Source organism: Apis mellifera, linkage group LG5, assembly GCF_003254395.2.
Source record: "Apis mellifera strain DH4 linkage group LG5, Amel_HAv3.1, whole genome shotgun sequence".
Lineage (NCBI taxonomy): Eukaryota > Metazoa > Arthropoda > Insecta > Hymenoptera > Apidae > Apis > Apis mellifera.
In genome coordinates, this window is record NC_037642.1 from 5,471,161 (window position 1) to 5,498,926 (window position 27,766).

The 27,766-nt window shown below is 27.2% G+C and overlaps 6 protein-coding genes across 10 annotated transcripts; 3 read left to right on the plus strand and 3 right to left on the minus strand.

Moving 5' to 3' along the window:
• Positions 1-38: 38 nt before the first annotated feature.
• On the minus strand, positions 39-741 carry LOC725170 (cytochrome c oxidase assembly factor 5). The gene is made up of 3 exons (XM_003249970.4): positions 511-741; positions 303-404; positions 39-220 (listed from the first exon to the last, which is right to left on the minus strand). Exons 1-3 carry the CDS (start codon positions 616-618, stop codon positions 179-181), a joined length of 252 nt encoding a protein of 83 aa, XP_003250018.1. The 5' UTR covers positions 619-741; the 3' UTR covers positions 39-178.
• LOC725212 (lysM and putative peptidoglycan-binding domain-containing protein 3) lies at positions 735-2,003 on the plus strand. The gene is made up of 3 exons (XM_001121088.5): positions 735-878; positions 1,025-1,247; positions 1,317-2,003. The coding sequence occupies exons 2-3, from the start codon at positions 1,047-1,049 to the stop codon at positions 1,854-1,856; spliced, it is 741 nt and encodes a 246-aa protein (XP_001121088.2). The 5' UTR covers positions 735-878; positions 1,025-1,046; the 3' UTR covers positions 1,857-2,003.
• Positions 2,004-2,769: 766 nt separating this feature from the next.
• Positions 2,770-4,122, minus strand: LOC724868 (40S ribosomal protein S11). Its single transcript, XM_006562152.3, has 5 exons — positions 4,046-4,122; positions 3,696-3,821; positions 3,390-3,595; positions 3,090-3,214; positions 2,770-2,877 (listed from the first exon to the last, which is right to left on the minus strand). The coding sequence occupies exons 1-4, from the start codon at positions 4,055-4,057 to the stop codon at positions 3,091-3,093; spliced, it is 468 nt and encodes a 155-aa protein (XP_006562215.1). The 5' UTR covers positions 4,058-4,122; the 3' UTR covers positions 2,770-2,877; position 3,090.
• Positions 4,123-4,627: 505 nt separating this feature from the next.
• LOC411068 (kinesin 4A) lies at positions 4,628-14,068 on the plus strand. Of its 4 annotated transcripts, none has more exons than XM_006562154.3 (16): positions 4,628-5,084; positions 6,275-6,659; positions 6,900-7,346; positions 7,418-7,526; positions 7,613-7,816; positions 7,905-8,206; positions 8,338-8,581; positions 8,688-9,589; positions 9,651-10,000; positions 10,077-10,253; positions 10,330-10,449; positions 11,587-11,755; positions 11,822-11,927; positions 12,010-12,564; positions 12,665-12,932; positions 13,928-14,068. In XM_006562154.3, exons 1-16 carry the CDS (start codon positions 5,050-5,052, stop codon positions 14,004-14,006), a joined length of 4,452 nt encoding a protein of 1,483 aa, XP_006562217.1. In that variant the 5' UTR covers positions 4,628-5,049; the 3' UTR covers positions 14,007-14,068. The 4 variants fall into 4 exon arrangements, with proteins under 4 accessions (XP_006562217.1, XP_006562218.1, XP_003250016.1 ...); XM_006562155.3 differs by having other exon boundaries at positions 4,629-5,084; positions 10,065-10,253; positions 10,348-10,449; XM_003249968.4 differs by having other exon boundaries at positions 4,995-5,084; positions 10,065-10,253.
• A 338-nt stretch (positions 14,069-14,406) lies between these two features.
• On the minus strand, positions 14,407-16,950 carry LOC411069 (bifunctional arginine demethylase and lysyl-hydroxylase PSR). The gene is made up of 6 exons (XM_394543.7): positions 16,524-16,950; positions 15,854-16,059; positions 15,480-15,762; positions 15,000-15,355; positions 14,688-14,920; positions 14,407-14,572 (listed from the first exon to the last, which is right to left on the minus strand). The coding sequence occupies exons 1-6, from the start codon at positions 16,594-16,596 to the stop codon at positions 14,545-14,547; spliced, it is 1,179 nt and encodes a 392-aa protein (XP_394543.3). The 5' UTR covers positions 16,597-16,950; the 3' UTR covers positions 14,407-14,544.
• Positions 16,951-17,328: 378 nt separating this feature from the next.
• LOC411070 (histone-lysine N-methyltransferase, H3 lysine-79 specific) lies at positions 17,329-27,031 on the plus strand. Of its 2 annotated transcripts, XR_001702917.2 has the most exons (12): positions 17,329-18,041; positions 18,938-19,117; positions 19,203-19,529; positions 19,643-19,910; positions 19,981-20,659; positions 20,734-21,205; positions 21,299-21,910; positions 21,981-22,408; positions 22,484-22,717; positions 22,794-23,044; positions 23,623-23,771; positions 24,692-25,015. XR_001702917.2 is itself a non-coding variant. In XM_006562148.3 (11 exons), exons 1-11 carry the CDS (start codon positions 17,964-17,966, stop codon positions 25,147-25,149), a joined length of 3,987 nt encoding a protein of 1,328 aa, XP_006562211.1. In that variant the 5' UTR covers positions 17,329-17,963; the 3' UTR covers positions 25,150-27,031. The 2 variants fall into 2 exon arrangements, 1 of the variants encoding a protein (XP_006562211.1); XM_006562148.3 differs by lacking the exon at positions 23,623-23,771 and having other exon boundaries at positions 24,692-27,031.
• Positions 27,032-27,766: the final 735 nt, after the last annotated feature.

Consider the following 27,766-nt stretch of genomic DNA (forward strand, 5'->3'; position numbering starts at 1 on the left):
TCCTGACAGGTTTCGTCAAACAAAATGAGATCGTATGATACATTGATATTTCGCAATTACGATAGGATTTATTATATCATGTACAACGAATAATAACAGAATATTAATAAATCACTTCTAATATTATTTTTTTATGGATTGTTATTGCCTTATTTTCTATATTTATAATAATTAAATATTAATAACCTTTAGGTCCTCTAAATCTTCGCCTTCCATCAATCTAAAATATCATATATATATATTAAAATTAGCTTACTTGTTTATTTATTGTATCATATTGCTTATTCAAATAAAATACTTACAATTGAATGTTTGCATTCAAAAAATGTTTGACGTATTGCATAGCATTCTTCAGGAACAGATGGATCCATGCTTACAAGACAATCTTTAGGAGTTCGTCTTTGCTATAATAAAATAAATAAATTTACTTACAAGTCATATTTTGAATATTTATAAATATATCGTAAATAAAGGTTAGGATAATTGTAATAATACAATTTCATAACTTACTATTTTACAACAATCTGTTTCCAATAAACACATTTTCAAGCTTGCACGTAAATGAGCACATTTTGATTTATCTTTTAAAGTTTCACCTTCTTCCTGAAATCCAAACATTTTGATATGCAGTAATATGAAAATATTTCATGTGAATGTGTTGCATTGTATCATAGAATTAATAGATACCTTAACCTCTCTTTATTTTATAAGAGAGGTTGTGTAAGTAAATACAACGCATATGTGACTTGTGAAAAGAGTTACATTTTATCAAAATTTAAGTAGTAATTCTATTTAAAAATATTATTTATATTCGAACAATGCACATAAAGAACAATAAAAGATAACAAAGATAATTTGTGTCAAGTAAAAAGTGTAAGGTAATTGACAATCTTGATAATCGTAAATAATAATTTGACAGATCATATATATAATTATATGTTCTTTTCAAAATTTTTTTAAATAAATTATTAATTTTTTAATAATTAATATTTTTGTGATTTTAAAATTATATTTGTGTATATAGCAAAAAGATTTCTTTGATACAAATGGTTTATCAACGTGGAAATCAGAGGGATGGTTCCCCACATTATGTCTTTTTATATTCAGATGATGAAAATAGTGAAGATGAAGAAACTATTCCTCTGCAACAATGTAATAAATCATTGCCACGTAAGGTGGAAGTTATAAATGTTCCACTGAAATCAGAAGACACATTACAAGCATTGGCATTACGGTATAGATGCACGGTAAAGTTTAAAAAAAAATCAATTCAAGAATAATTTACAATAAATTTGAATGAGAAGTTATATTTTTAGATTTCTGAATTGAAAAGAATCAACAAGATTCACAAAGAAAATGAAATACATGCAAGGAGATTTATCAAAGTACCTATACAACCATTTTCTTTATTGACTGAAACCTTAGAACATGATCAAAAAAATAATCAATTAGACAGAAGAGAAGTAAGTATATCTACTCCTGATGAAAAAACAGAAAATATAGTAATGGCAGATCCATTATTAAATGTGATAAAAAATCCTGTTGTGATTGAATTGCCAAAGGCAGAAATTAATACAATTATATTAAATTCTGTTTGTGAACCTTTATCATCATACAACAATAGTAATTCTTTAGAAATTACCAGTTCAGAATGTGATCAATTACTTACCTCAACAGAGAGTAATACAAAAAACCCTCATTTAATAGAAACATTTAGATGTTCTGGTGATGACTGTGGATTATCATGGACACAACTTCTTGGATTTTCTTTATTATTAGGTTTTGCAGGACCTATTATATATATACTTTATATAATTGAATTTTCTTCTAAAAATCATTTGGTTAATAATCATTAGCTATTTTTTTTAAATAAAAATATATATTGCTGATATAATAAGTACAAGATTTATAATAACAGTCATAACATAAAAACTTACAATATTAATCAGTTAAAGATGGCTATATTTTATATGAGTGAGACTATATATAAATTTGAAAATTTGATTTGAATATTATTGCTAATATTGGCAAAAATATATGATATTTAATGAATAAGATATTATTTTCTTATATTTAATTGTATAATATATTAAACTGTATAAATGAAATATATATACATCAATTTTTAACTAAATATCATAGAAATAATATTAAATAGCACAGTATATAGTGCCTTTGTAATTATAATATATAAATTTTTCTTTAATTATGTCAGCATTTAAAAGTAGGAATTGCCAAAGATATGCTGATTGGCAGTTGAATTATTTATAAAGATTTGTATAAAAATGTTAATGGATATTATATATCTTATTTTAATTTCTAATAATATTTCGATAATTCACGATATGAAATTATTTTTGTTATTTATATTGATATTATTAAAAAAAATATATTAATAGTATAAGATGATTGTGATGAATTTATACACTCTATTGATATAATATGCTCTTTTATAATTAAATATAATGGTCTCTTAATTGACAATAAGTGCTTTAGAATGTAAAAATTGTTTTGATAAAATATTTTTCTCGTTAAAATTTATAAAAATATATTTTTTAACATATATACTTATGACTTACTTTATAACCTTTCTAATATTTATTTTATCTATTTATATATAAGATATTATACATAATATGTATAAAATATGTACAAAATATTATTATATTCTGAAATACTAATTATTATTTTTTTACTTGTAATTAATTATAATGAAGTTACTTGTACTTTGTAATTACAAAACGAATGATAAAAAATTTTGTTTAGAAATGTTTTTATTTAGAAATGTTTTTATTTTTAATTTGTAACATGAAAAGATACAAGTCAAGATGATAATTTATATAACTTCCTTCTTTTCTTCAATATTATTAGTATCTCCTGTAATATAAAAAATAAAATAAAAATAAAATGTTGAATTTTTTTTAGAAATATGTTGAGATAATATTTATAAAATATTCAGAATACGATAAAATGTCATTCATTTTGATAAAGTCAGAAGACCGTCGTTATTTTCATCATTTTAGAATTTTTTTTAATAATTCATAAAAAAATCAATCTTATTATTAATTATAAATTATAATATTTATAACCTTAAAATTTTTTGAAACTTTTCTTAGATCCTGTTCCTTTTGAAACCTTCAGAACATTAAATCTAACTGTCTTGCTAAGTGGTCTGCATTCACCAATTGTTACTACATCACCAATTTCCACATCTCTGTAATAAATATTAATATAATAGTATATAATAAAAAAAAGAAATTTTGTCACAAATATAAAATTCTATTTTTTTTCAGAAAACGAATAAACTACTTCAAATTTTATTTCAGAAGACCGTCGTTATTATCATCATATAATCTTAATAATAACTTTTTAAAATTATTCAAACAAACCTAAAGCAAGGACTAAGATGAACACTCATATTACGATGACGTTTTTCAAAACGATTGTATTTTCTGATATAATGAAGATAATCCCTACGTATAACAATGGTCCTTTGCATTTTCATCTTTTGTACTACTCCAGTAAGAATGCGTCCTCTAATAGAAATGTTACCAGTAAATGGACATTTTTTATCAATGTAGGTTCCTTCAAGCGCCTAAAAAATAATATTAAAAATAAAATTATAATACAGTTTTTGAGTATTATTAAAGTTTATCTTTTGTAAATTTATTATTTTTCATAAATTATATACTTACTTCACGAGGTGTTTTAAAACCAAGACCTACATTACGACTATACCTCATAGGCTTCCGTCTTTTGGGACCCAGACCTTTCTTACGATTAAGAAAGATCGTGGGTTGCTTTTGAAATGCACGTTCACTCTAAAAGCATATAATAGATTCATTTTTGTTTGAATATTTAAATATTCTAACCACGTGCAGCAATTATATTATCAATTAACCTTCTTGCAAAATTTTTAAAATCTTTTATATATACAATATAAATTATGATAATAAAATTAATCTTATGGACAATTATATTTCATAAATAATGAAAATAAATATAAAAAAAGCATACATATTGTTATTATTAAACGCATACGTACCTGATCAGCCATCTTGTTATATTGAAAGAATGATCGTAACCGGAAAAGTGACCAATGTTATCTTATATTTATATATGTTCAGGTATACCAACATTAGAAAATAAGTTATTATTTTAGTGAGAAAAAATGGAGATAGATAATAATTTAAAAATCAGCTTAGAGTATTATAAATGAAATTAATATAAAGAAAATAAATAGTAAAAAATTAAATAAGAATTAGATCGTCAGTCTCTTGTACATGAAAAATATTATCAAAGTAGAAGAAGATGAAATAAAAATTTTAACACAAATATAAAAGAGACACGATGTTATAAAATTTTATGTTCTCAATATCAATTTCAAAATATCAATTTTGAGAAAATTATGCCATCTAGCATGTTACAATTTAAATGCATATACAAAGATAAATCGTTCAAAAAATATATAATAAAAATCTATAACCTGTTGCATGCAACACGAAAAAATATTGCATATCATGTATATTTTGTATTAATAATTAGAATGAAAATTAAATAATATTACATATATTATATGTGTTTTAATTAACTTAATTTGTTTATATTTACCAACAATTAAAAAAGAATAGAAAACAGTCGATAATTTCCAACTGATAAAGTTATTTTTAAAGTAGTAAGTAGTTTTTAAAACCATCAACAGATGATGCACATAGTCACTTTAAGTAATAAAGAATTAAAGATGTCTGTCACGTATGATTTCAGTTCAGGATCCATACAATCCTTGAGTTGACGCGGCTAGGATAGAGATTTCCTTTCGTTATGAGACATGTTTGAGTGGATTTTATGGTTATCTATGCGCGCGTCCACGACGAAAAATGCGGAATTTTCACAACCACCGCATCTAATAACGCGTGCGCATTCAGTATATTCGTGTATTGAAATATTATAACTGTCGCCTAATAGTTCAGCCTAATCGTAATTTCTCGTTGATTTCTTCAGTTCTGTTACTTTTACGTCTTAAAGAATTGCACAATACTTAACATCGAAATGTCTGATGATACGAGTGTACGCGTTGCCGTACGGTAAGTCCAGTGCACTTTTTATATTAAAACATCAAATAATTAGAATATTTTTTTTGAAAAGACGCTGTAGTGTCGACTAAACTACATTGTCAAACTAACATTAATAATTTTATGCGATGACAACTTATCACATTGATGATATTCAGTTAACTTAACTTTGAAATTTGCGCGAAGTATTAATCGAATTCAAAAAATTTTTTAATGAATATATCTTAGTATTTTTATAACTAATATATATAATTATATATTTGTTTTCGATGTATTTTATTTAATATTATATATTTTTTTTTTTAAATTTAGAAGTCCATTATTGTAAGTTTAATAAAAAATTATATATCGATTCACGTTACACTTTCATGATTTTAGAAAATCTTATTATGTAGACCATTTCGCATTTCAAAATGGTTACAGATTTCTCCAAATATTAGTGAAACAATTATACAAATCAATTATCAATATTTATTAATTTCTTAATAATTTTTTTAAAAAATTATACATAATTTAGATTTTAGTAACAAATATGTAACAAATTATAAATAATATTGCTTTTTCTTTCTATTATCAATTATATATTTTCGTTTATGTTTTCATCTTCTATATTTCTCGCATTTTTCAAATTATTTTACAATTAAAATTTTGTCAGCGTTCTTTTATGCAATATTACAATGCAAATGTTTTAACCACGTAATATCTCCTTTTAAAGAATTAAATGCGTAGGTTTTATTACTAGTTGTATAACCAATACTTATATTTTGATTTCTGAATGAATTTTGTTTCTCTGTTTTTTATCTTTATAATTTAACTTATTTTTATTTATTATTATTTAGTTTTTTATTTTTTTTTTTGTTTTTTTTATTTATATATTTAAATCTTTTTTTTTAAATTCTTTATATTCTTTTATTACGCGGGAGTTTTATATACGATACATAACAATTGATGCGTAGGATCGATTATAGCATTTAGAATGTAATTATAATATAATATGAATATAAATATGTTAATTGAACATAATATATATATATTCTATGCATTGAACATAATATACATTAAAGCAAAAATAAAATTTCATTTTTTTATTTCATATTTATATATAAATTATTTAATTTTATAAATATCTTTAATTAAGTATATATATTATAATTATAATATTATAAATTTATAATTTATTGTTATTTATTGTTATTATACAGAATAAGGCCTCAAGTAGCACGTGAAGTAATTGACATGTGTAGAATTTGTACTCAAGTACCTCTTGGAGAACCCCAAGTCTTTCTTGGACCTGACAAGGCCTTTACATATGATTATGTTTTTGATACTGGTATAGGACAAAGCACAATTTATGAAACATGTGTTGCTCGTTTAGTAGAAGGTGCATTAGATGGATATAATGCAACTGTCCTTGCATATGGACAAACTGGCTCTGGAAAAACATATACTATGGGTACTGGATTTGATGTAGAAGTTGATGAAACTATAGTTGGAATTATTCCAAGAGCTATTAAACATTTATTCGATGGTATCATAGAAAAACAACATAATGCTAGAGAGCGTGCACAAATGCCTCCAGAATTTAAGGTTTGTATTATTTTATAAAATAAAAATTCAATAAAAAAAGAAATATTTTTGCATAAATTAATTTCTAACACAATATATATTATATTATCTCACATCTTTTAGTTTATATTTTACTTATGTTAACAAAATGAATTATTTTATATCAAATTGAAATATGTTATAATATATTTTATAATATCTTGTAATATATTTTTTAATAAACAAATTTTAATAAACAATTTTCTTTATATGTTATAATAGGTTACTGCACAATTTTTAGAGTTATATAATGAGGATTTGAAAGATTTATTAGGACCTGGTGGACCTAGAGGTGGTGCTCGTATTCATGAAGATCCCTCAGGCAATATTCATTTAGCTGGAGTGGAACCACGAATTGTTACTAGTCCAGAAGAAGCATTAGAGTATTTAAGATTAGGAGCGTTATCACGTACAACTGGATCAACCCAAATGAATACCCAATCATCAAGATCACATGCAATATTTACCCTGTATATAAAACAACAAAGATATATAAAAATTGAAGATCCTGATGCTGATGTTGATACAAGTGGTTCTGAACCTACCAGTGAATTTGAAACTTTAACTGCAAAATTTCATTTTGTAGATTTAGCTGGATCAGAAAGACTGAAAAGAACTGGTGCTACAGGAGATAGAGCAAAAGAGGGGATATCCATAAATTGTGGATTGGTAATGTATTGATATTTTTTAAGAAACTTGTGCAATATTTCAATCATCATAATTATTTTTTTGCATTATAGTTGGCATTAGGTAATGTAATTTCTGCTCTTGGTGATAAAACAAAAAGAGCTTTACATGTACCATATAGAGATTCAAAACTGACTAGATTACTTCAAGATTCACTAGGAGGTAATAAAATATTAAAAATGTTAAATATTAAATTATAGAGTAAATATTTTTATTTGTGTTAAGATATTATATAAAATTAAATATAGGTAATAGTCAAACAGTTATGATAGCATGTGTTTCACCAAGTGATAGAGATTTTATGGAAACTTTGAGTACTCTGAAATATGCAAACAGAGCAAGAAATATAAAGAATAAAGTTACAATTAATCAGGATAAGAGTTCAAGAACAATTGCTTCTCTCAGAAGAGAAATACAACAGCTTCAATTAGAATTAATGGAATATAGACAAGGTAAATAGATATAGAAAATTGATTTTTCTAATATATATCTTTTATTTGAAAAACTGAAAAATTTTTATTTATTTTTATTTTTTCTTAGGTAAAAGAGTTGTCGGAGAAGATGGTATAAATGATGCTTGGCATGAAAATCAAATGTTAAATAGTGAATTACAAAGCCTTCGTACTAGAGTTAAAGCTCTTTCAGAAACAGTTGAAGCATTGACAGCAAAAAATGTTCTTCTACAAGCAGAAAAAGCTGCTGGTCAATGGGTATCATCAACTGGTGAAAATCCTGAAGTGACAAGTTTAATACAAGGATATTTGCAAGAAATAGAAGAGTTAAGAGCTCGTCTTTTGGAAGCTGAAGCTATGTATCAACAACTGAAGAAACGACAAATACAGGTATATATAAGAATTTATATAAAGTAATATTAATATTATTTTTCTGTGAAATAATATAACATTATCCCTCTAAAATTAATTTCTCAATGATTTTTTAATTTATATATAATTTATATATATTTTTTACATAGGTTAATGCAGCAAATCCTTATGGTGATTCGGGATATATATTTCATAGTGATTCTACATCAATATTAAATGATGCTAAAAAAGAATTACAAAAAGAAATTGAAACATTAACTGCATTGAAAGAACAACATGCACATACTATTAATATTGCTGGTAAAACAGGGGATGAAGCAGAAGGTGATGATATAGAAATGACTCAGGATTCTGTTAGTGAAGATGATTCTGATGATGATTCTGATAGAAAAGGTATATTTTATGTGTACACATATATATCTATATAATGTTATATTTTTTATGAAATTTTAAAAAGATGATTACTTATAAATAATCATTATATCAAATATTTTTGTAGAAGAAGATGAAGAAGAGGCAGCTATGGGTCGGGAATTGGAAGCCTTAACATCAGATATTGACGTAAAACAACGATTAATACAAGAACTTGAACTTTCTCAACGACGTTTACAAACTATGAAACAACATTATGAAGATAAACTTGCTCAATTACAAGCTCGAATCAGAGATACTCAGGAAGAAAGAGATAAGGTATTACAATCATTACAGCAGCAACCAACACCACCAACAGAAAAAGTAAAAAAATTACGTGATGAATATGAAAAGAAACTTTCTGCTATGCAAAAAGAAGTACGACTTTTGCAATCTGCAAAGAAAGAACATGCGAGATTACTCAAAAGTCAATCTCAAAATGAAAACAGATTAAGAGGTCTTCGAAATGAATTAGCCGAAATGAAACGAGCAAAAGTAAAACTTTTGAATAAAATGCGTGAAGAAGCACAGAAACATAAAGAAAATGAATTGAGACGTAATAGAGAAATAGCACAATTACGTAAAGAAAGCAGAAAGAATGCAAATATGATTCGGACACTTGAAGCTGATAAAAGAATGAAAGAAGTAGTACTTAGACGTAAACAAGAAGAAGTATCTGCATTAAGAAAGCGAGACAGAGGGCTAAGTCAAAAAGCAGCGGGTAGAGCACCACCTAAATTAATCAATCCAAAAGCATTAAAACAAAGATGGCAAACATTTGAAAGAACTATTGCCAAGCAAGCATTAGCTAAACAAGCAGCAGCAGAAACAGAGAGAGAAATGGAAAGACTTCTACAAGAACGAGAAGAATTAGGCAGAGAACTTGAAAAGCTTCAAAAACATAGAAATACTATTGCAAATTCAAGAGGAGATACAACCGATATAGACGAAGAAATTGATAATGTGAAGAGTAAAATTAGTTACTTACAGGTAATTTTTTTTCTTATATTAGTAAAACTATTCTTACTTTATTTTATATTATTTATTATAGGATAGTATTTCCGAATGTCAACGCGATATGATGGAAATGGGAGATGCAGAAGGTGAAGGAGAACCTGGTGTTGAAGCTCTTATATCAACAATTCAGTCAGTAGATGAAGCTCAATATTTATTACAAAGAATGTTAGCATTTACTGTTGAGCAAAGTTGCGTAGCTGCTCAAAAGCAGCTTGAAGTTCGGGATATGGAATCAAGATTAAATCAAGTTGCACAAGAAAGTGATGTGCAACATCAATTATTAGAACATGTGTTACGAGATAGAGATCTTTTATCTCTTACGAATAATCATCATAACACAATGAATTATAGTCCTCCTAGTTCACGGAGTTCATCACCAGATAAGTAAGTTATGTAATATTTTTTAATATTTTTTTGAATAAATAATTTATTTAATCCAAAATATTAGTGAAAATTACAGTCAAGTTATAATTGGAGAGGAAAAACAGCGCAATAATAAAGTTCGACGAAGAACTACACAACCTCAAGAACTTCTTTATGGAGTACAAGCTAATCCAGATAATTTAAGAACTGAAGAACAAAGTCAAAGTCATAACCATCCACTTACAAGAGTACCTAGTGCGCCTGGTAGTTTAAAGTAAGTTCAATTATTTTTCAATTACTTGTACATCATATAATTTGATATATAAAATAAAAAAATTTTATTTTATAAGAGGATTGGTCTTAACTAGAAGTCATGGTAACATAACTGGTGGATCTCCAACTTTAAGTCGACGTGATAGTACATCACCAAGACCGTTGCGACGACCACTTCATCCTGGTGGAGGCTCTATGTGAGTGATAATTCTGCAGCACGTTTTAATTTTTATATTTTTTGTATATCTTTGTGTTGATGCCTTGTTTCATGCACTATTGGTTAAATTTCTTTCTTAAAAAAATCTGTATCATTCATAAACAAGTGCATTAATTGATATCTTCATCATGTAATTTTAATTTTTTTTATTTGGAATAGTCAACATAAAACAATAACGTAATTTCTTTTATTGTAATTAAAAAGAGAAAAATTATTGAAAGATTAATGAAAGAAAAATATGTATATAAAAAAATTGATTTATTTCATTAATTGAAACATTATTTTTGTTATTGTTTTTATTATGAAAATTTGTTTTGTTAAATTTTTTATAAATTCAAATTAATAATTCATAAAATAAGATTAATAATATATGAATTGTTATATTAGAAGAGAAAATTTAATTATATAATTTTATATTTCATGTGTAAAATGCATTTAAAAATTCTTAAATTTTTGAAAAAACTTAATAATACTAATAATACTTTATTTATTGTTCTTATTATAGGTATTTTATTAAATTTGTTTTAATGCAAAATAATTTAATGTATTATATTTATATATATTTCTATTTTTTTTTTCAATATAAATATATGTATAAATGTCGTCAAAATTTCTATTTGTATGAAGCAATATTGTTTCACAAAAAGATTATAAATTTGTATATATGTAAGCAGTCATTTTGTACACATGTCAATTAATAAATAAAAGCACAATTTAAGGTGCACTGACCTATGAAAATATTTCTGAAAATATTCCCTTGGTGGATTATTATTTATTTGTTTATTTTTAATATTTTTTGTAATAAATCATGATGTGTATTGCTTATAATTAATTTTCTCACATATTTATCATTAATTATTATATTTTTTTTATTTTTCAAATATTGATATGTAATATTTTTTTTATATCATAATATATGTAATTATAAAAAATTAATATTGTATAAATTTATACACTTATAATTCAATATTGTTACTAATTACACTCAATTTATGATTATATCTTATAATAATGCACTTGCATGATCTATCTTGTTTCAAAGCAATATAGTTCATCCTGGATTAAAATAAAATTAAAATACCCAACTAACACGCTAACATAACAAACCCTCAACTAGGGAACAGGTAGCACATACAGATGTGTCATCACCTCCTGGATCTCCAACTACATACCGACGATTCAATAGTCGAGAAGAAAACGTTTTCTCCAGATTGACTGCAAGTCGACAACCAACATCAACAGATCCACAACCTATAAAAGGAATTATTTCTCAATATCAAGGCAAGGTAATAATAATATGAATATAATATTTTATTAAATATATATATTTTTTATATACATAATTTTTTTAGACACAACCACGTGCAATCTTGCAATGTACTCATGTAGCTGAAGGACATAGTAAAGCAGTTCTGACTATATGTGCAACTTCAGATTTACTTTTCAGTGGTTCAAAAGGTAAAACAAATTCTTGAAATTTTAAAAGCAAATTTTATTTTAATATTATTTATAAATTAATTAATTTATAAATTATTTTTAGATCGAACTGTAAAAGTATGGGACTTAGGAACGGGAATTGAAAATCTTACATTAAGTGGTCATCCAAATAACGTCGTTGCAGTGAAATATTCACCAATTCATAATTTATTATTCAGTGTTTCTTCTGCTTATGTAAAGGTCTGGGATTTACGAACTGGCAATAATTGTGTGAAAACTTTATTTTCCTCTGGTCAAGTTCAAAGTGGACCAATTGCATTATCAACTCCATCTAGAATGCTTCAAGTTCCTGTTGGTGAAACAACTATCAATGATCTGGTTCTCAGTATAGATGAACAAGAATTATATACTGCATCTAGTGATAAAGTCAGAGTATGGGATCTTCGTAAATTAACACATATTGGAAGATTAAGTACACCACATACGGCAGCAGTAATGTGCTTAGCTGTCGCAGATGATGGTAGAGTGATAACAGGCAGCAAAGATCATTTAATATCTCTTGTTGAAGCAAATGCATCCGGACAATCAGTCAGTTTAGCACCACCACATTATGATGGCGTTCAATGTTTAACAACATGCGATTTAACATTATTTTCTGGTATTTACAAATGGTTTCTAATATTGATTAACATTCTTAATATGCACTTGAAATATTTTTAAAACTTAATGAACTCTTCTAATGATGAATTCTTTTTTAGGTTCAAGAGATATGTGTATTAAACGATGGGATCTAAGTAGAATGGAACTAGTACAGTCATTGAATAATGCTCATAAAGATTGGATCTTGGGTTTATGTATGATTAATAATGGATCTATAATGATATCAGGATGCCGAGGAGGAGTTTTAAAGGCATGGTCTATACCAAAGGATCAAGCAGAATGTATTCCAATAGGAGAAGTTAAAGCACATAGTACTGCTATCAATGCTGTAATAACTAATCAGCAACATGTTTTTACTGCAAGCAAGTAAGTATATTTTTTTGTATTATTGCTTACATTAAACTGACCCGAAGCATATTGGAAATATAATATAAATAGTTGCAAAAATTATATATTATTTTAAATTTGAATATATATATTTTATTTAAATATATATATATTATTATATTAAAAAAATATGTATAATTTTAATTATATATAAATATAAACATATAAATTAAAATGTTTGCTCGGGTTCAGTACTTATACTATTTTTTTTTTTTTTTGAATAGAATAACATCTTAAATGTTGATTGCAGCTCTGGAGAGGTGAAGCTGTGGCGTATTCCTGATTCCTCCTTTTCCATGTCTATTTCCACAGTTTCCCTTTAACTTATTTTTTTATTTTGTTGCATAATATTTTTTTGCATTTATAAATTGTTAATGTGGTAATGTGCATGCTTGTCCAAACACATTTTGCTATTTTTTAAAAATGTGCGGACATGTTTATTATAAACACATGCCATTAATTTCATTGGCTAATATTTATACATTTATAGTATTTTCGAAATAATGTTCAATATAATGAAAGGATATGAAATTATGAAATCATAATAACTTTATTTTTTGCTTTAAATGCTTTGATATGTGATTATATATTCGAATGTAATTCAATGCGCCTTAAATTTCGAATTATTTATTGATGTTATTATACATTAGATTTATTGAGTATAATAATAATTTTTTTTTAAGATTCATATTTCTTGATTAATCCGCATTTGTATTTATCAAAGCTATGTACCAGTATTGCTTTTTGAAAATGTTTGTGCAAATTTTTAGTGAAAATTTATCACTAATAGCGTGAGTGCTGTTATGAATGTATTCTATGTAAAACATTTGAATGAATGTAGTAAAAAATAATACTTTGTTATAATCATTAACTTGTAAGTTGATGAATATAAAAATTTAATTTAATTTTTTATTACTTTGCTTCTATGTTGTTTACACTCCAATTTGGTGCTTTGCATGGTCACCAACGTGAAGTGACGGAACGGTGAGGCTATGGAGCTACTATAAGAGAGATGCAAGAACTTTCCAGAGAAGCAACTCATTAAAAAGCTAATATATACACTTATTGAAAGTGTTATATTTATTTTGTATAATACAAAAAACTACATGTTTTTATTTATTTGTTAATTTGTTTTAATTAATTTATAATGTTGCAGACAATTAATGCGAGAATTTATAATGATAATGCATCTGACTTATTGCCTACTAATTTTTTTTAATATATATTTTAAATATTATTTAATTTAAGTTATGCGTGTACTGCCTTAATGGATATGAGCATTTAATAGGTATACAATTTATAAATGTAATTTTTAAATAACAAAACATTTCTATAGTATATAGAAATATGAAGTCCAAAGACTTAATATAAAAAAAAATTGATTTAGCAAAAATTAAGTGCATTATCGCGAATTAAGTATAAGAATTAAACAAATTTACTTAATAAGGACAAGTTTGGTATTATCTAGCATTTATTTTATTATGAACATGAAGGTGGTAATAATTATAATATTTACTCTTAGTACAAACAATAATTGTTGATTAATACTGTACAGTCTGAGGTTTTTGTAGGTCCCAAATGCTTGATATTGTCAGGGTTGGCTGTTATTTAGTTTTCTTCTAAAAATTTGAAACAGTATTATATCTAATTATACTTGTAATTAAAAAAATAAATGGACTAATAATAATATTAAATATACTTTTTTTTAGTAAAAAATATAAAATAAATTTATACCTCTTCTTCTTCTTATGTGTTGTTAATGATTCTTGGCCACTATCATCTGCACTTTCTTCTGATTGACTACTACTACTACTACTTGAAGAACTGCTTGACGAACCGCTCGAAGAATCACTAGCAACACCTGTATCTTCTTTTACGTCTATTGTTTCAGCAAGTGCTGCTAATTCTGGTTCTTTATCCCTGAGTACTTTTAACCATTTGCGTGACAATTTTGGTCTTCCTCTCACCTACAGTAATATTATTAAAATATAAAAACATATATATATATATATATATATAATGTAAGTGTATAATAAATATTTTTACCGTTTTGTGCCATACTACTGGAAAATTTGTACGCGAACAAAAATTTTGAGTAACAGCTATAGTTTCATCAAGATTTAAAACAACATGCCACCAACCACCAGGAACAAAAACAGTTTCACCAGGATTTTGTAAAATCTCTATTGGTAAACAATCTTGTGGCCATGTAGGCAATTTTGTACGTGGATAAATAATGGAAAACCATGTAATAGCTTCATCTCTTTGTTTGCCACCTTCAGCTGCTGATACTTTTAAAAGATCTCTTGGAGTATGTGTAGGAAATAAACACCACCGTTTATGTCCAGAAATTAATGCATTCCAGGCACTTGTTCCTAATGGATCTATGTGTATGCCTGTACCTGTATTTATATTACTTATTCATAATGTAGTCTTAAAATAATTGTTAAAATAAAGCAGTTATATGCATATTTTTTTAAGCATTTAATATTTTTTTAGCTTTTTTTGAATATAAAGGGAAAATACCAGATCTTGCAGGTCCCATAACGAACCAGCGGTATGGTGGTCTTCGATGTTCACCCGCATATTGAAAAAGATCGTCACGAAAATATTTAGGAATAACATAATCTTCTAATAATTTTTTTCGTCTAGGATGTTCACCAAAGGAACTATCAAAGATGTACAAAGGCGAATCATCTTCATTATTAAGCATATAGCGTACATAATATTTCATTTTCATTTTTACACTATATCCTTCATTATCTTCACCACATTTAAATTTTTGATTTCTATATTTTTTTACTAATCTCTATATTAAAAAAAAATTATTAGAAAAAGATAATATTAAGTATATTAAATATATTTTCTAAATAAGAAACAAAATAATTTAATAAGTATACCTCTATAGTCCATTTATATTGGGCTTTCCAACCATTTTGAACACCTTGTATTATCACAGGCTTGTAAGGTTTCTCATATTTTTCTATAAATTCTTCTGTAGATACTTTGGATTCATCTATACGATCCACATTGTCCGTAAAATTCCAAAAAGATTCAAATTTCTTGCTGTAGCCATGTTGGATCCAAGCTGCCTTATCACCAAGTTCTAGAAGAAATATTTGACTTTTGTATAGGAAAGAAAAAAAATGATTTAAAAAAATAGGACATTTTAATAATATAAAAATAATAGATTACATTATAAATAATGAAGGTTTATTAGCATTTGTATGTATTACTGATACTATATAATAAAGAATATTTAATGCTTATACAACAATTGAAACGGTAAGTTATTTACGTATAAGTGCATTGTATTATATTGTTATCGTAATACTTTCAGTAAATTTGGAGTTACATCATCCAAGGTCGGCAAAGATAGTTCGGTCTTGTATCACATATCCAAATTCTGTTTATAACGACGAGCGTCACAAGAAGACAAACGTTGTCTCAATTACTTCTAGTCATACTAGTAATATAAAATAATTCGTGAAGAACAATTGTTTGTTAAAAGTAATTTACGCCCATATCACGTCAACGTATAGGTTATAAATTAGGTTATGACATGTTTACCTGGTCTAGCTTTCCTTTTAACCTCTTTGATCCTCTTTTTAGCACGGTGATCTAATTTCAGTTCATCCATCATGACTACACTTTTTTTATGTTACCTAATTAGACTATTCTTTTTTTTAATATATTTACAATTTACAATCAAGAAATAAGTGTAACACGTCATTCAGTGGTAACTGTACTTTTTAGTTCACATAAGTGCCGTAAGGTGCATTAAAATAACAGCCGATATTTTCACATAAAATATATGAAATATTAAGCATTTTTTTGTTAATATTTTAAAAAATAATAATCTTCAATTTTAACTTCATGTTACGTTCTGTCAAATATATTTTCAATGTGTTATATAGCATTTTTATTAACTATAATAAGATGACTTTAAATAGTATAACTAAGTTCTGTATATTATCTACAGAGGCGCTGATTCTTGAATGCAACTGCCTACGTGACAAATACCATGTTCTGCCAATAGGTCATTCCGTAAATGTAATTGCACTTCTAGAAATATCGATATCGTAACTTTCGCTTTTCTACATATATATATGTGTGTGTGTGTGTGTGTGTGTGTGTGTGTATATATATAATAATATGTAATAATAAAATAACTTTTTATTTAAAATGAAACAATATTCGATATTAAAAAATAAATTATAAATATTATATATATTCTAATATTCCAATTTGTTAGTAAAAAAAAATTTTTATAAGCATAAATATATTATAAAATTATTATTATTAAAGTATAATACTAAAAACAATTTTCTCTTATGATTTTAATTTCATTGTTACATCAAAAATGTTTAATAAATCTACTTCTTTTGAAAATAATAAATAAAATAACATTTAAAAAATATAAATTAATAACACAACAAGAAAATTGTATCCGCGGTCGAAAGTTCAACGGTTCCCGACACGCATGCGCAATACAACAAGTTGGCGCGGAATACCCGGATGTGCTGCCGCACGAGCACGATACGGTAGAAGGAAGAGGCATGACGCCATGTTTTGATGTCGTCATCCCCCCCCAAACCGCTGTTTCTTGAGCAGCACAATAGTCTGTCAGTGTTTTTCTGTTGTGCGCCTCGTGTTCCGTGTTCCTGGTGGCGGTTTTGGCGTATTCCATTGGCCCTCCCCATTGTCGTGTCGAAATTGGATGCTTGCCTTTAAGGCTAACGCTTGTCTCTGTGGATTGACGGTCGCTGAAGGTGGCCTTTCGTGTCTTTTCATGTCCGGGGAAGTAACCGCGGAGCGGGGGGGTCCGCGAGCGTCGTCTACGTGGTGGTAGTGTCCTAGTGCGGGGAGGACGAGCGATCACGATCCTCCACCGAACGGTTAATCCAAGTGATTACGTCACACGATCCTGAGCTGGGCTTTCGAAAGAAACGATTTACTAAAGAAGTGGACGGGGACGACGACGGGGACGAAGACGACGGCCCTGCTAAAATGGAGCTGCGCCTGCACTCGCCAGCCGGAGCAGAACCGATCGTCTATCAATGGCCCCTTACTTCTGGATCCGGATCTGTGAGTAAATTTTATTAATTGCGTATTTAATAATATTCTATATAAAAAAATATATATATGTGGGAAGTACATAAAAAACTATGTAACCTGTCGTTTATCCCTCATCCTCACAGCTGATCGTACATGTATCACACGATGAGAATTTTCCCCACTATTATTTTTTATAATGTCACATTTATTTTACTTCAGAATCATAAAATCTTTTGAATTCGTAAGTTTTTCATATTAATTATTAACTATTTTCATATACATAATCTTTAATTATATATACTACAATATATGTGCATATAAAAAAAAATTTTCTCAAAATAATTTTTTTTTTAATTTTTTTATTTTTTGCTCATAATCATTTTTTTAATAATTTATTTTTATTTTATTTTATTTTATTTTTATATATTAATGACATTTATATACTAATAACATTTTTATTATAATATCATAAATTATATTATTTGTATATTGAATTAGAAATGTTTCTTATATAAAATAATTTTATTTTAATTTATTTATTTATAAAAATTGTTATTGATTTAAATTTATAGAAATATTTCTTGAAATATGAAAATAAATTTTTATTAATAAATTTCCTTTTATAACCATAATTATAACCATAAATGTATAAGCATATTAATTATGATAGTAAGAAATTTCAAGAAATAGAAAATTCTTTTATGTTGTAAATTTTTATTTCTAATTTATTTTTTGTTTATTATATATCTTTCTTTAAATGTAATTTTATATATCTCATATATGTATAAGTTATAAATATTTACTATTGATTTAAAATATTAAATAATTTAAAAAAAGAATAGATAAAATAGATAATTATTTGATTTATTCAAAATGAATTTTATATATATTTATATAAATAAATAGGTTTTATTCATTTATTATAGGATCGTCACGATGGTGCACTTGATGTTGTTGAAACAATGAGATGGGTTTGTGAAGATTTGCCAGATTTAAAACTACCATTAGAAAATAACATTTTATGTGATTATGACACAAGAGATTATGAAAGTATGAAAAATTTATGTGACAGATTTAATAGAGCAATTGATAGTTTAGTTCAATTGGTAAGTAGAAAAATTAATTATATTTATTACTTAAGTTCATAATTTTTTTGTTAATCTCTATTCTAACTAAAATAATTTAATATAGGAGAAAGGCACTAGTTTACCATCACAAAGGTTAAATAAAAGACCTAGTCGAGGTTTATTAAAACATATACTTCAACAAACATATAATCAAGCAGTAGTGGAACCAGATAAATTAAATCAATATGAACCTTTTTCACCAGAAGTTTATGGAGAAACAAGTTATGAATTAGTATGTCAAATGATTGATCAGATTGATGTAACAGAAGATGATGTATTTGTTGATTTGGGATCTGGAGTTGGTCAAGTAGTTCTACAAATGGCTGCAGCTACTTTGTGTAAAATTTGTATTGGTGTTGAAAGAGCTGATGTACCATCAAGATATGCACAGGTATATTATTTTTTTATCAGATTTTAAAAACATTATATTTTTTTATTAATAATAAAATAATAAATTCTTATATGTACAAGTCTATTAGTCAAGTTATTTTTGTCAAATATTAGAGTATGGAAGTAAACTTTCGTAAATGGTTGAATTGGTATGGAAAAAGATGCGGCGAATATCGTTTGGTAAAAGGCGATTTTTTAGCTGATGAACATCGTGAAAGCATTACCGGAGCTACAATAGTATTTGTCAATAATTTTGCATTCGGTCCAACAGTGGATCATCAATTAAAGGAACGATTTGCTGATTTACGGGATGGTGCACGCATTGTATCATCAAAATCATTTTGTCCTCTTAATTTTCGCATAACGGATAGAAATCTCAGTGGTAATATATTATATTTTTAAAAAACTAAAAAATATATAATAAAAATGTTTAAAAACATTTTTATTTATAGATATTGGCACAATAATGCATGTCTCGGAAATGTCACCGCTGAAAGGTTCTGTCTCGTGGACTGGTAAACCAGTGTCTTATTATCTACATGTAATTGATCGTACTAAGTTAGAACGTTATTTCCACCGCTTAAAGAACAATAAACAAGGTGGCGATGAAAATTCTGATTCTGTGATAAATAACACTGCCAGCAGTAGTAATAAGATTACAAATAGAAGTGAGAGAGGTGACAGAGCTAAACGAGATCTTTCAAGACAGTTAGAAAGCCCAAATCATTCAGAACAACAAGGAACGAATAGTGATTCAGATATAGATGAGAATAATATTAAAAATCGTCGGCAGCCAAATAAGATTCGTAGAAAGTTAAATAGAAAATCTAATGGTATAACAAGACCTCCAGCTAGAGGTAGACAAAGAGGAAGAGGCGTGAAGAAATCGAAACCCAAAAAAGCAATTAATATTTCTGGTCTGGATTTATTACATAGTCAAACATTACTTAGCACATCTCCACAAGCTCTGGGAAAGAAACCACCGCCTGCGCCTGGTTGTGTAGATCAACAATTGTCTTCATTATCACTTTCATTACAATCACATTCCACCTCTGTACACGAAGAACTTAGTATACCACCTGCTCCGTCCGCCACTCCATATGCATTACAAATACTTTTGGACTTGTACAGGTAGATTTGTTTTTTATAAAATATATATGCGTATTTTTATATAAATTTCTCTTAACTAATATATTTTTATATAGGGACCAATTCATGCTCATGTTAGAATCAATGAGAACTCCTTCATACAGAGTATCAGTCAATACAGATATTGCAAAAGAAAGAGAAAGAAATTCAAAATTGCAATCAAGAGCGGCGCAATTAGAAAAACAAATAAAAGTATTAATTGATGATAGTGTAGCACTTTTAAAAGCAAGAATGACCGAGTTAGGTATAAATGCAACATCACCTGGAGATTTACTTGCAAAAGCTAAAGAAATAGTTCTTAGACATAAACAATTGCAAGCTAAAGCAAGTAAGCTGCAAGCTCAAGTTGCATCTATGGAAAGTGAACAATCAAGATTAACTGCACTTAGACATCAAGAATTACAAGAGAAATATAACAGTCTTACAAATACGAATGGCATATCAAATCCACCACAGCCACTTACTCAGGATTACATATTGAAAGAAATTTCCGCAACTTTGTCTCAACGTAAAAGATTACATTGTCAAGTTAGTAGAATATTTTTTCATTATATTATAATTATTATTAAACAAATGTTTAAAGAAAATATTTAAATAAATTGAATTCTAATAAATTCATAGGTGTCCAAATTGGAACATGAATTAAATGTGTTGGAAAGAGCAAGTAGTGAAAAACAGGTTGCTGCAATAGCTCAACAACAAAGAGAGGCAAGTTCTAAACATTCACAAAATCAACATCATCAACAGCAAAATGGAAAAAGCGGATCATCACGAAAAAATAGAGAAGGACGTTCTAGATCACAAGAATGGCCTGACGTTCCTGATATTGGAAAAATACAAGAAAATAATCCAGAAATATTGGCGCAAAAAATTTTGGAAACTGGCAGACAAATAGAAGCTGGTCGAATATTAAGACAAAATACTAATACAAGTAATAATTCTAGAACTAGACTGCCACAAGCATCTCTCAGTTTTTCTACTACATCATCCATTTCTTCCTCACAAACACAAATAAATAATAAAGAAACAACAAATAGAACTCAGGAACCTCCTAGAGTTGCAAATTTTGAAGATAGATTAAAAAGTATTATTACAAGTGTTCTAAATGAAGATCAACAAAATAGAAATAAGCAACAACAAATGCAACTACAGGTGCAATTACAAAATCAGACTGAGCAAGATAGGAAACGTATTACATTACCACAAAATGTTTCTACTCCTGATTATACACAGGTAATTTTTTACAGTAATTTTATAATTTGATATACGAATATCTACAATTTAAATCACTTTTTTTTTTTAGGTTTCACCTGCAAAGTTAGCACTTCGCCGTCACCTCTCTCAAGAACGTCTTTCTTCTCATTTAACACCACCTGACAGACCAACAATCGACTCGAGGCAGTCGAGTCATGATAATCGTATTGTAACAGGAGGAAATGGACTGCTCGGTACTAGAACAATAGGTGATTTAGTCAGTGGAGAAATAGAAAGAACATTAGAAATATCAAATCAATCTATAATAAATGCAGCTGTTGATATGAGTGCAATGATAAGGCCGGAAACTGTATATTCTCCTATTAGTAGACCAGCTAGTGCAGAAGGTGATGCTGGTTTATCAACTCTTGCTCATGTAGCTAGTTATGCTCCAACTTGTTCTGCAGTTTCAACATGCACTCCTACTACCACTTCAAGATCATCTGTATTATTTACACCAGTAACACAACCACAAAGGTATCAAATTATACTATTATATAAAAGTTACTTTTAATAATTTTATTTTATAATTCTATTATATTCTTTATTTAGATACACACCAGTTCAATTACCTCGTGCAGACATCAAACCTTATCACGAATCGTATTTCTCTGACAATCCTTCTCAATCACTTACACAGAGTCATCCTCCACCATCATTACATTCATCACAGACTACATCAAATGGAGAGCTTTTGCCAGTAGAAGGATTAGCTGCATCTTTACATGCTCGTATATTAAATAATCACAATACTAAAACTGAATCAATACTGACTACAAATAGAAGGTATTAAAATTTTATTTACATTCTCATTTTTTTTATGGTGGAAAAAATCATCTAATACATATCTTTTTTGTAATAGATTTCAACCATATCCTCGATATGCAACTAGTAGCAACAATAATGGCAGTGCAACAACAAATGGTATGGTGACAGCCATTTGTCAATCACAATCTTCAATGTCAGTAAAAACAGAGGCAGTTGTGTCATCAGTAAGCACAAGTGGAGCGCCATTAAGTCCTCTTGTAGAACCACATTCTAATACATCTACACCACTAGTTGATGAACCTCAAATGACAACACAGAGACAACGAAATGGTATTGGCGATGACGGTAAGCAGAATATTCTATATTTTTATTTTACTCTTTCTCTATTATGCATTCTATAGAAATTAGAGTAGAAGATGCTTTGGAATGTATATATTCAAGTTTTAAAATATGCTTTTTACACTGGCTGTAAAAAAAAATGAATATATTAATAAATATTTAATAATTTTAATAATTTCAATAGAAATTAAATATCAAATTCTTTGCAAAATTATATTTATTAATGAAATCAATTAATTTTTATACTGCAACCATATTTAATAATATAAATTACCAACCCAACAGATGGAAAAAATTTTAAAAAATATTTATATTTTATATTTTATTTGATTTTATTATTAAGATTTATTATATGATTTATTTAATCTGATCATAAATAGGTTTTATATTTTTATATAAAACTTGTAACACTCTGCTTTATCTTTTTTTAAAACACTATTATATTAGTTTCTGCTATGCATCTTTTATTAGTTTTTTATGCACTAATGGTTTAAGATCATTGTCTATGGTTTACTTTATCTTATGGAGCTGGTATTTGATCTTTATTTATATTTATTTTTGTTGTTGTTTGCTGTATTTGTTAGATGCACTGTAGCTGTTTGTTGGTTAGATCTGTCTGTCACATACTCAATCTCACTCACAACCCTTGAAGCTTGTTTTGTTAGAGATTGAGACACATTCAGAGGGAGAAATCAAAAAGTATGGCTGCCTGTGGGTTGGTTCGTGGTTGCTGGTGAGTTATCCTACAGGGGTTGTTCAAAATTCTTTCTTTATTATCATTATTACAGCCATTCGATAAAACAAATTTAGATTCTTAATTTTATATTTGTAAATGATATATTAGTTTATATTATATATATTAAATATCTGTGTGTAATATAATATTTATTTTCCATGAAAATAAGCCAGACTCAAGAAATTAAAAAAAGAAAAAAAAAAGAAAATGAATGATAGAGATTATTTTACAATTTGCAGCCTACTTATGCATTTAGAAACTTAAGAACAGATAAAGCATGTTAGATTTATATGAAAATACTGTATTCTTAGTCAGTGGGTTTTTGTAATTTTGGTGCATGTTTTTCTGCATGATAGAATAATTTATAAAATGCTATTAATTTAGTGTTTTTTTTCATTGAGTAGTTGTATAAGTTATAGAAGAAAAGATGAAGTGGATGTTATAAGGTACTGTACATGACACATATATGTATATATAATACATATTTTTATTTTTTAAGAAATGATATATTATATAAAAAAAATATTTTATTTTATGAATAAATTTTATTTATTGAATATTATATATAATAAATATTTATAGATTTCAATTTTCATTATAATATCTGTCTTATGATATGGTATCTATCTTTAACTATATTTCAAATATATAACTTTTTATATTTTCTTTCAAATAATATTTACTATTATAATACACAATACAGATAATACTTTATTACTTTATGAATAAAATTATTACACAATTCATTAATATAACACCTACAAATACAGAAAATGACAAAGTAACAATTATAAAAAAAACAAATATATTTTTATTATATTTTTATTAAAAAGGGTTATTGGCTTATTTTTATGAAAATACATTATCGTCTTAGATATATTAAACAGTGTAGTAACTAAATAGAACTCATTTTGCAGATGGAGAGGCAGATTGGCAAGATCGTATCAGTTCTGGATTTGATAGACTGGTTGCGTTTGCGTCTACAGAACTAGATAAGCGAAGAAGGTCGACAGAGGGAGTAAATACGAGTCCTGATAGTGGTTTAGGATCTGATAGCACTGTGACAGGACCTCCACCAGTAATTCCATCACCGGACGAAGCACTAGGACCTCCTCGTACACCTTCACCGACTAGTCCTCGTCCACCCAATCCCTCCAATGGTAGTACGAGCAGTAACAGCAGCAGTAATAGTAGCACATCTTCGGTGCCTCTAAAATATCAACGTCAACTGGATCCGGAACGACATCATTTTAAGAAAAAGTTTTTTCATAGAGATTGGAATAATTCTGGTAGTACCAGTAAGTTTCGTCCTAAAGGCAAGGATTGGGATTGGAATCATTCAGGACAGTGGCCTTCGAATGACGAACAATCTTAATCAACTTTTTATACATCCTATCTAAAAAAAAGCAAGTATATTAAGCTTTTAATATATTTCTTATGATTATTAAGTTCGCAATAATTGAATTGGACATAGTCCGTATTTCCTTGGTTGCGAAACAGTAGAATTCTATTTATCTGAACTCTATTAATGAAATTTTTAGTGTATAATTAACTAAAATTTTATTGAATCTATTTATTTGAAGATGAATTATTATTTGATTTAAATCGTAGATAATGAGGAGAGTCAATAATCTACTATATGAATTCTAATTATATGAACTGTTTATCTTCTGATATGTTCAGATAAATGTAATTCTATTGAATATATTTTTCGTAATAGAAATATTATTTCTTTTTCTTCTGCTTTTTGCAGTGAATCCTTAATTATTTCATGTACAATGTTAGTACATTAGATATCTTTATAGTAAATAATTCTATGAAGCACGATTCTCAATTAGAGTTATGAGTTAATTTTTTTTTCTTTTTCATTTTTTTCTTTCTTCTTTTTTGTATTAAAAAAGAAGCGACATTCGAGCCAAGGGCTCTCTAATTTGTTTTTGCTTTCATATGTTTCATTACGTATAAATATATTTATTTAATAGATATCTTCATTATGAGGCTAAATGTACTGTGAAATTTATTCGAAATGTTATATTTCGATCAAAAATGTATTATGAAATTTTTTCGAAATGTTATATTTCGATCAAAAATGTATTGTGAAATTTTTTCGAAATGTTATATTTCGATCAAAAATCTAATATTTAGCCATATATAGATATGAACCTATATACATGCATATAGATATGAAGGTCAGAGAAACATGAAAAATATTGCTAATTAATAATAATACTCACTGGTGAGTATTTAAACTGAATATTATCATTTTTGCTAAAGGAAAAAAAAACATTTTAGAATATAATCATTGTCGATTTGATATATTATTGTCAATTTGACATACAATAAAAATATGTTTGCCTTCATAAATATATGCTAATACCATAGAGATTATATTCCGTGAAAAAAAAAAAGAAAAAAAAAAAGGAAGAAATATTAAAAATTTATAAATGGACGTGTCTATAGTACACGACCATTACATGTAAAATGTAGTAAAGCAAATGAAAGTGCTGTGTAAAAAATGTACTATATATTATGAACGTTGAAGCTAACGTAACTAGCTGACAAATTGGGAAGAAAAAAGCTACCAAAACCTATGTGTGTTCGTAGCAAATATTCGCTGCATATTTTATACGCGGCTCTGTATCCCCTGATTGTTTCTTGAGGATGCAGTATCGAAGTGTTCACTGTTGTTCATAAATGAAATATGACAACAGATAGCAAAGAATAGTCATTTCACTAACCAGAAGTTAAATTTAATTCATTTTTCTTTTTCTGTTTTTGTTTCTTTTTCTGGCACAAATTTACCCACTGATTTGTAAGATTGTGCAAAATAATCCAAAGAACAATCTCTCTACGAGAGTTAAATAGACAATTTTTCCCAGCAGGGTTTGATGACTTGAAATAATCTCGTTGATAAATATGAGATTCGATTTGTAAATATGATGCGACGCACTTTTTAAAAAAATAGACGCATCTACGTTGTATAAAAGATTTTTTAGTCATTGTGTCCTAAATATAGCGCAAAAGATTTGTAGAGAGAAAGAGAGCGAGAGTAAGAGCAAGAGCGAGAGTGAGAGTGAGAGCGAGTGAGTGAGTGAATGAGTGAGTGAGTCAGAGAGAGAGAGAGAGAGAGAGAGAGAGAGAGAGAGAAAGGGGAATGAGCGAGTAAGAAAAACAACCAAGTGAATTTCATGGATTGAAATGTAAAAAAAGAAAAAAGAAAAGAGCCAGAAAAAAATCAATCGCTCGCCGTACTTGATTGTAATTAGTTATCAAATTATTTAATAATCCCCTTATACATTAATATGATATAATTAAATAATGATGTAGGCACCTGCCAAGTTTAGCATGTTATATACACTGCCGAAACTTCTATTAATTTTATTATTGATCATGATTATTATTTATTGTTTTTTATTGAAATATTTTAATACTAAGGTTTTTGTAACAAGCATATTTTCTCTTTCATTCCTACCTTCCATTTGCGTGATTTATTACATAGTAAAAAAAAGAAAAAAAATGAATCTTGCAAATCGTGGTATAATGAAAAATATTGATATTGTTATATTGTTATCATTTTATTTGCTCGATCTCTTCAGCGCCGAGAAGAAGAAATAAGAGAGAAAAACAACATAGAATGGTAGACAAATTTTTAAGCGTATATCATCAATTGAAGAAATTTATTACAAAATTGCCTGATTATGTTAATCATTATCTATGCAATAATATACTTTTGTTGTAAACGAAAGGAAGTGCTAGTACGTTTGTTAGGATAATACATTGATTTGCTGCGTGAGCGAATAATGGTTGAAATATAGGTATATGTATATACATATATATATATATATGGTATATATATATATATATACCAGAAATGATCATAATACGATTTTATAGAACCGAGATGTAAACAGTATCTGTAGATATAATGCAACAAAGTACAAAGTTCTACCTGAACAGATTATATTTCATACAGTATCTGTTTTGTACATCGA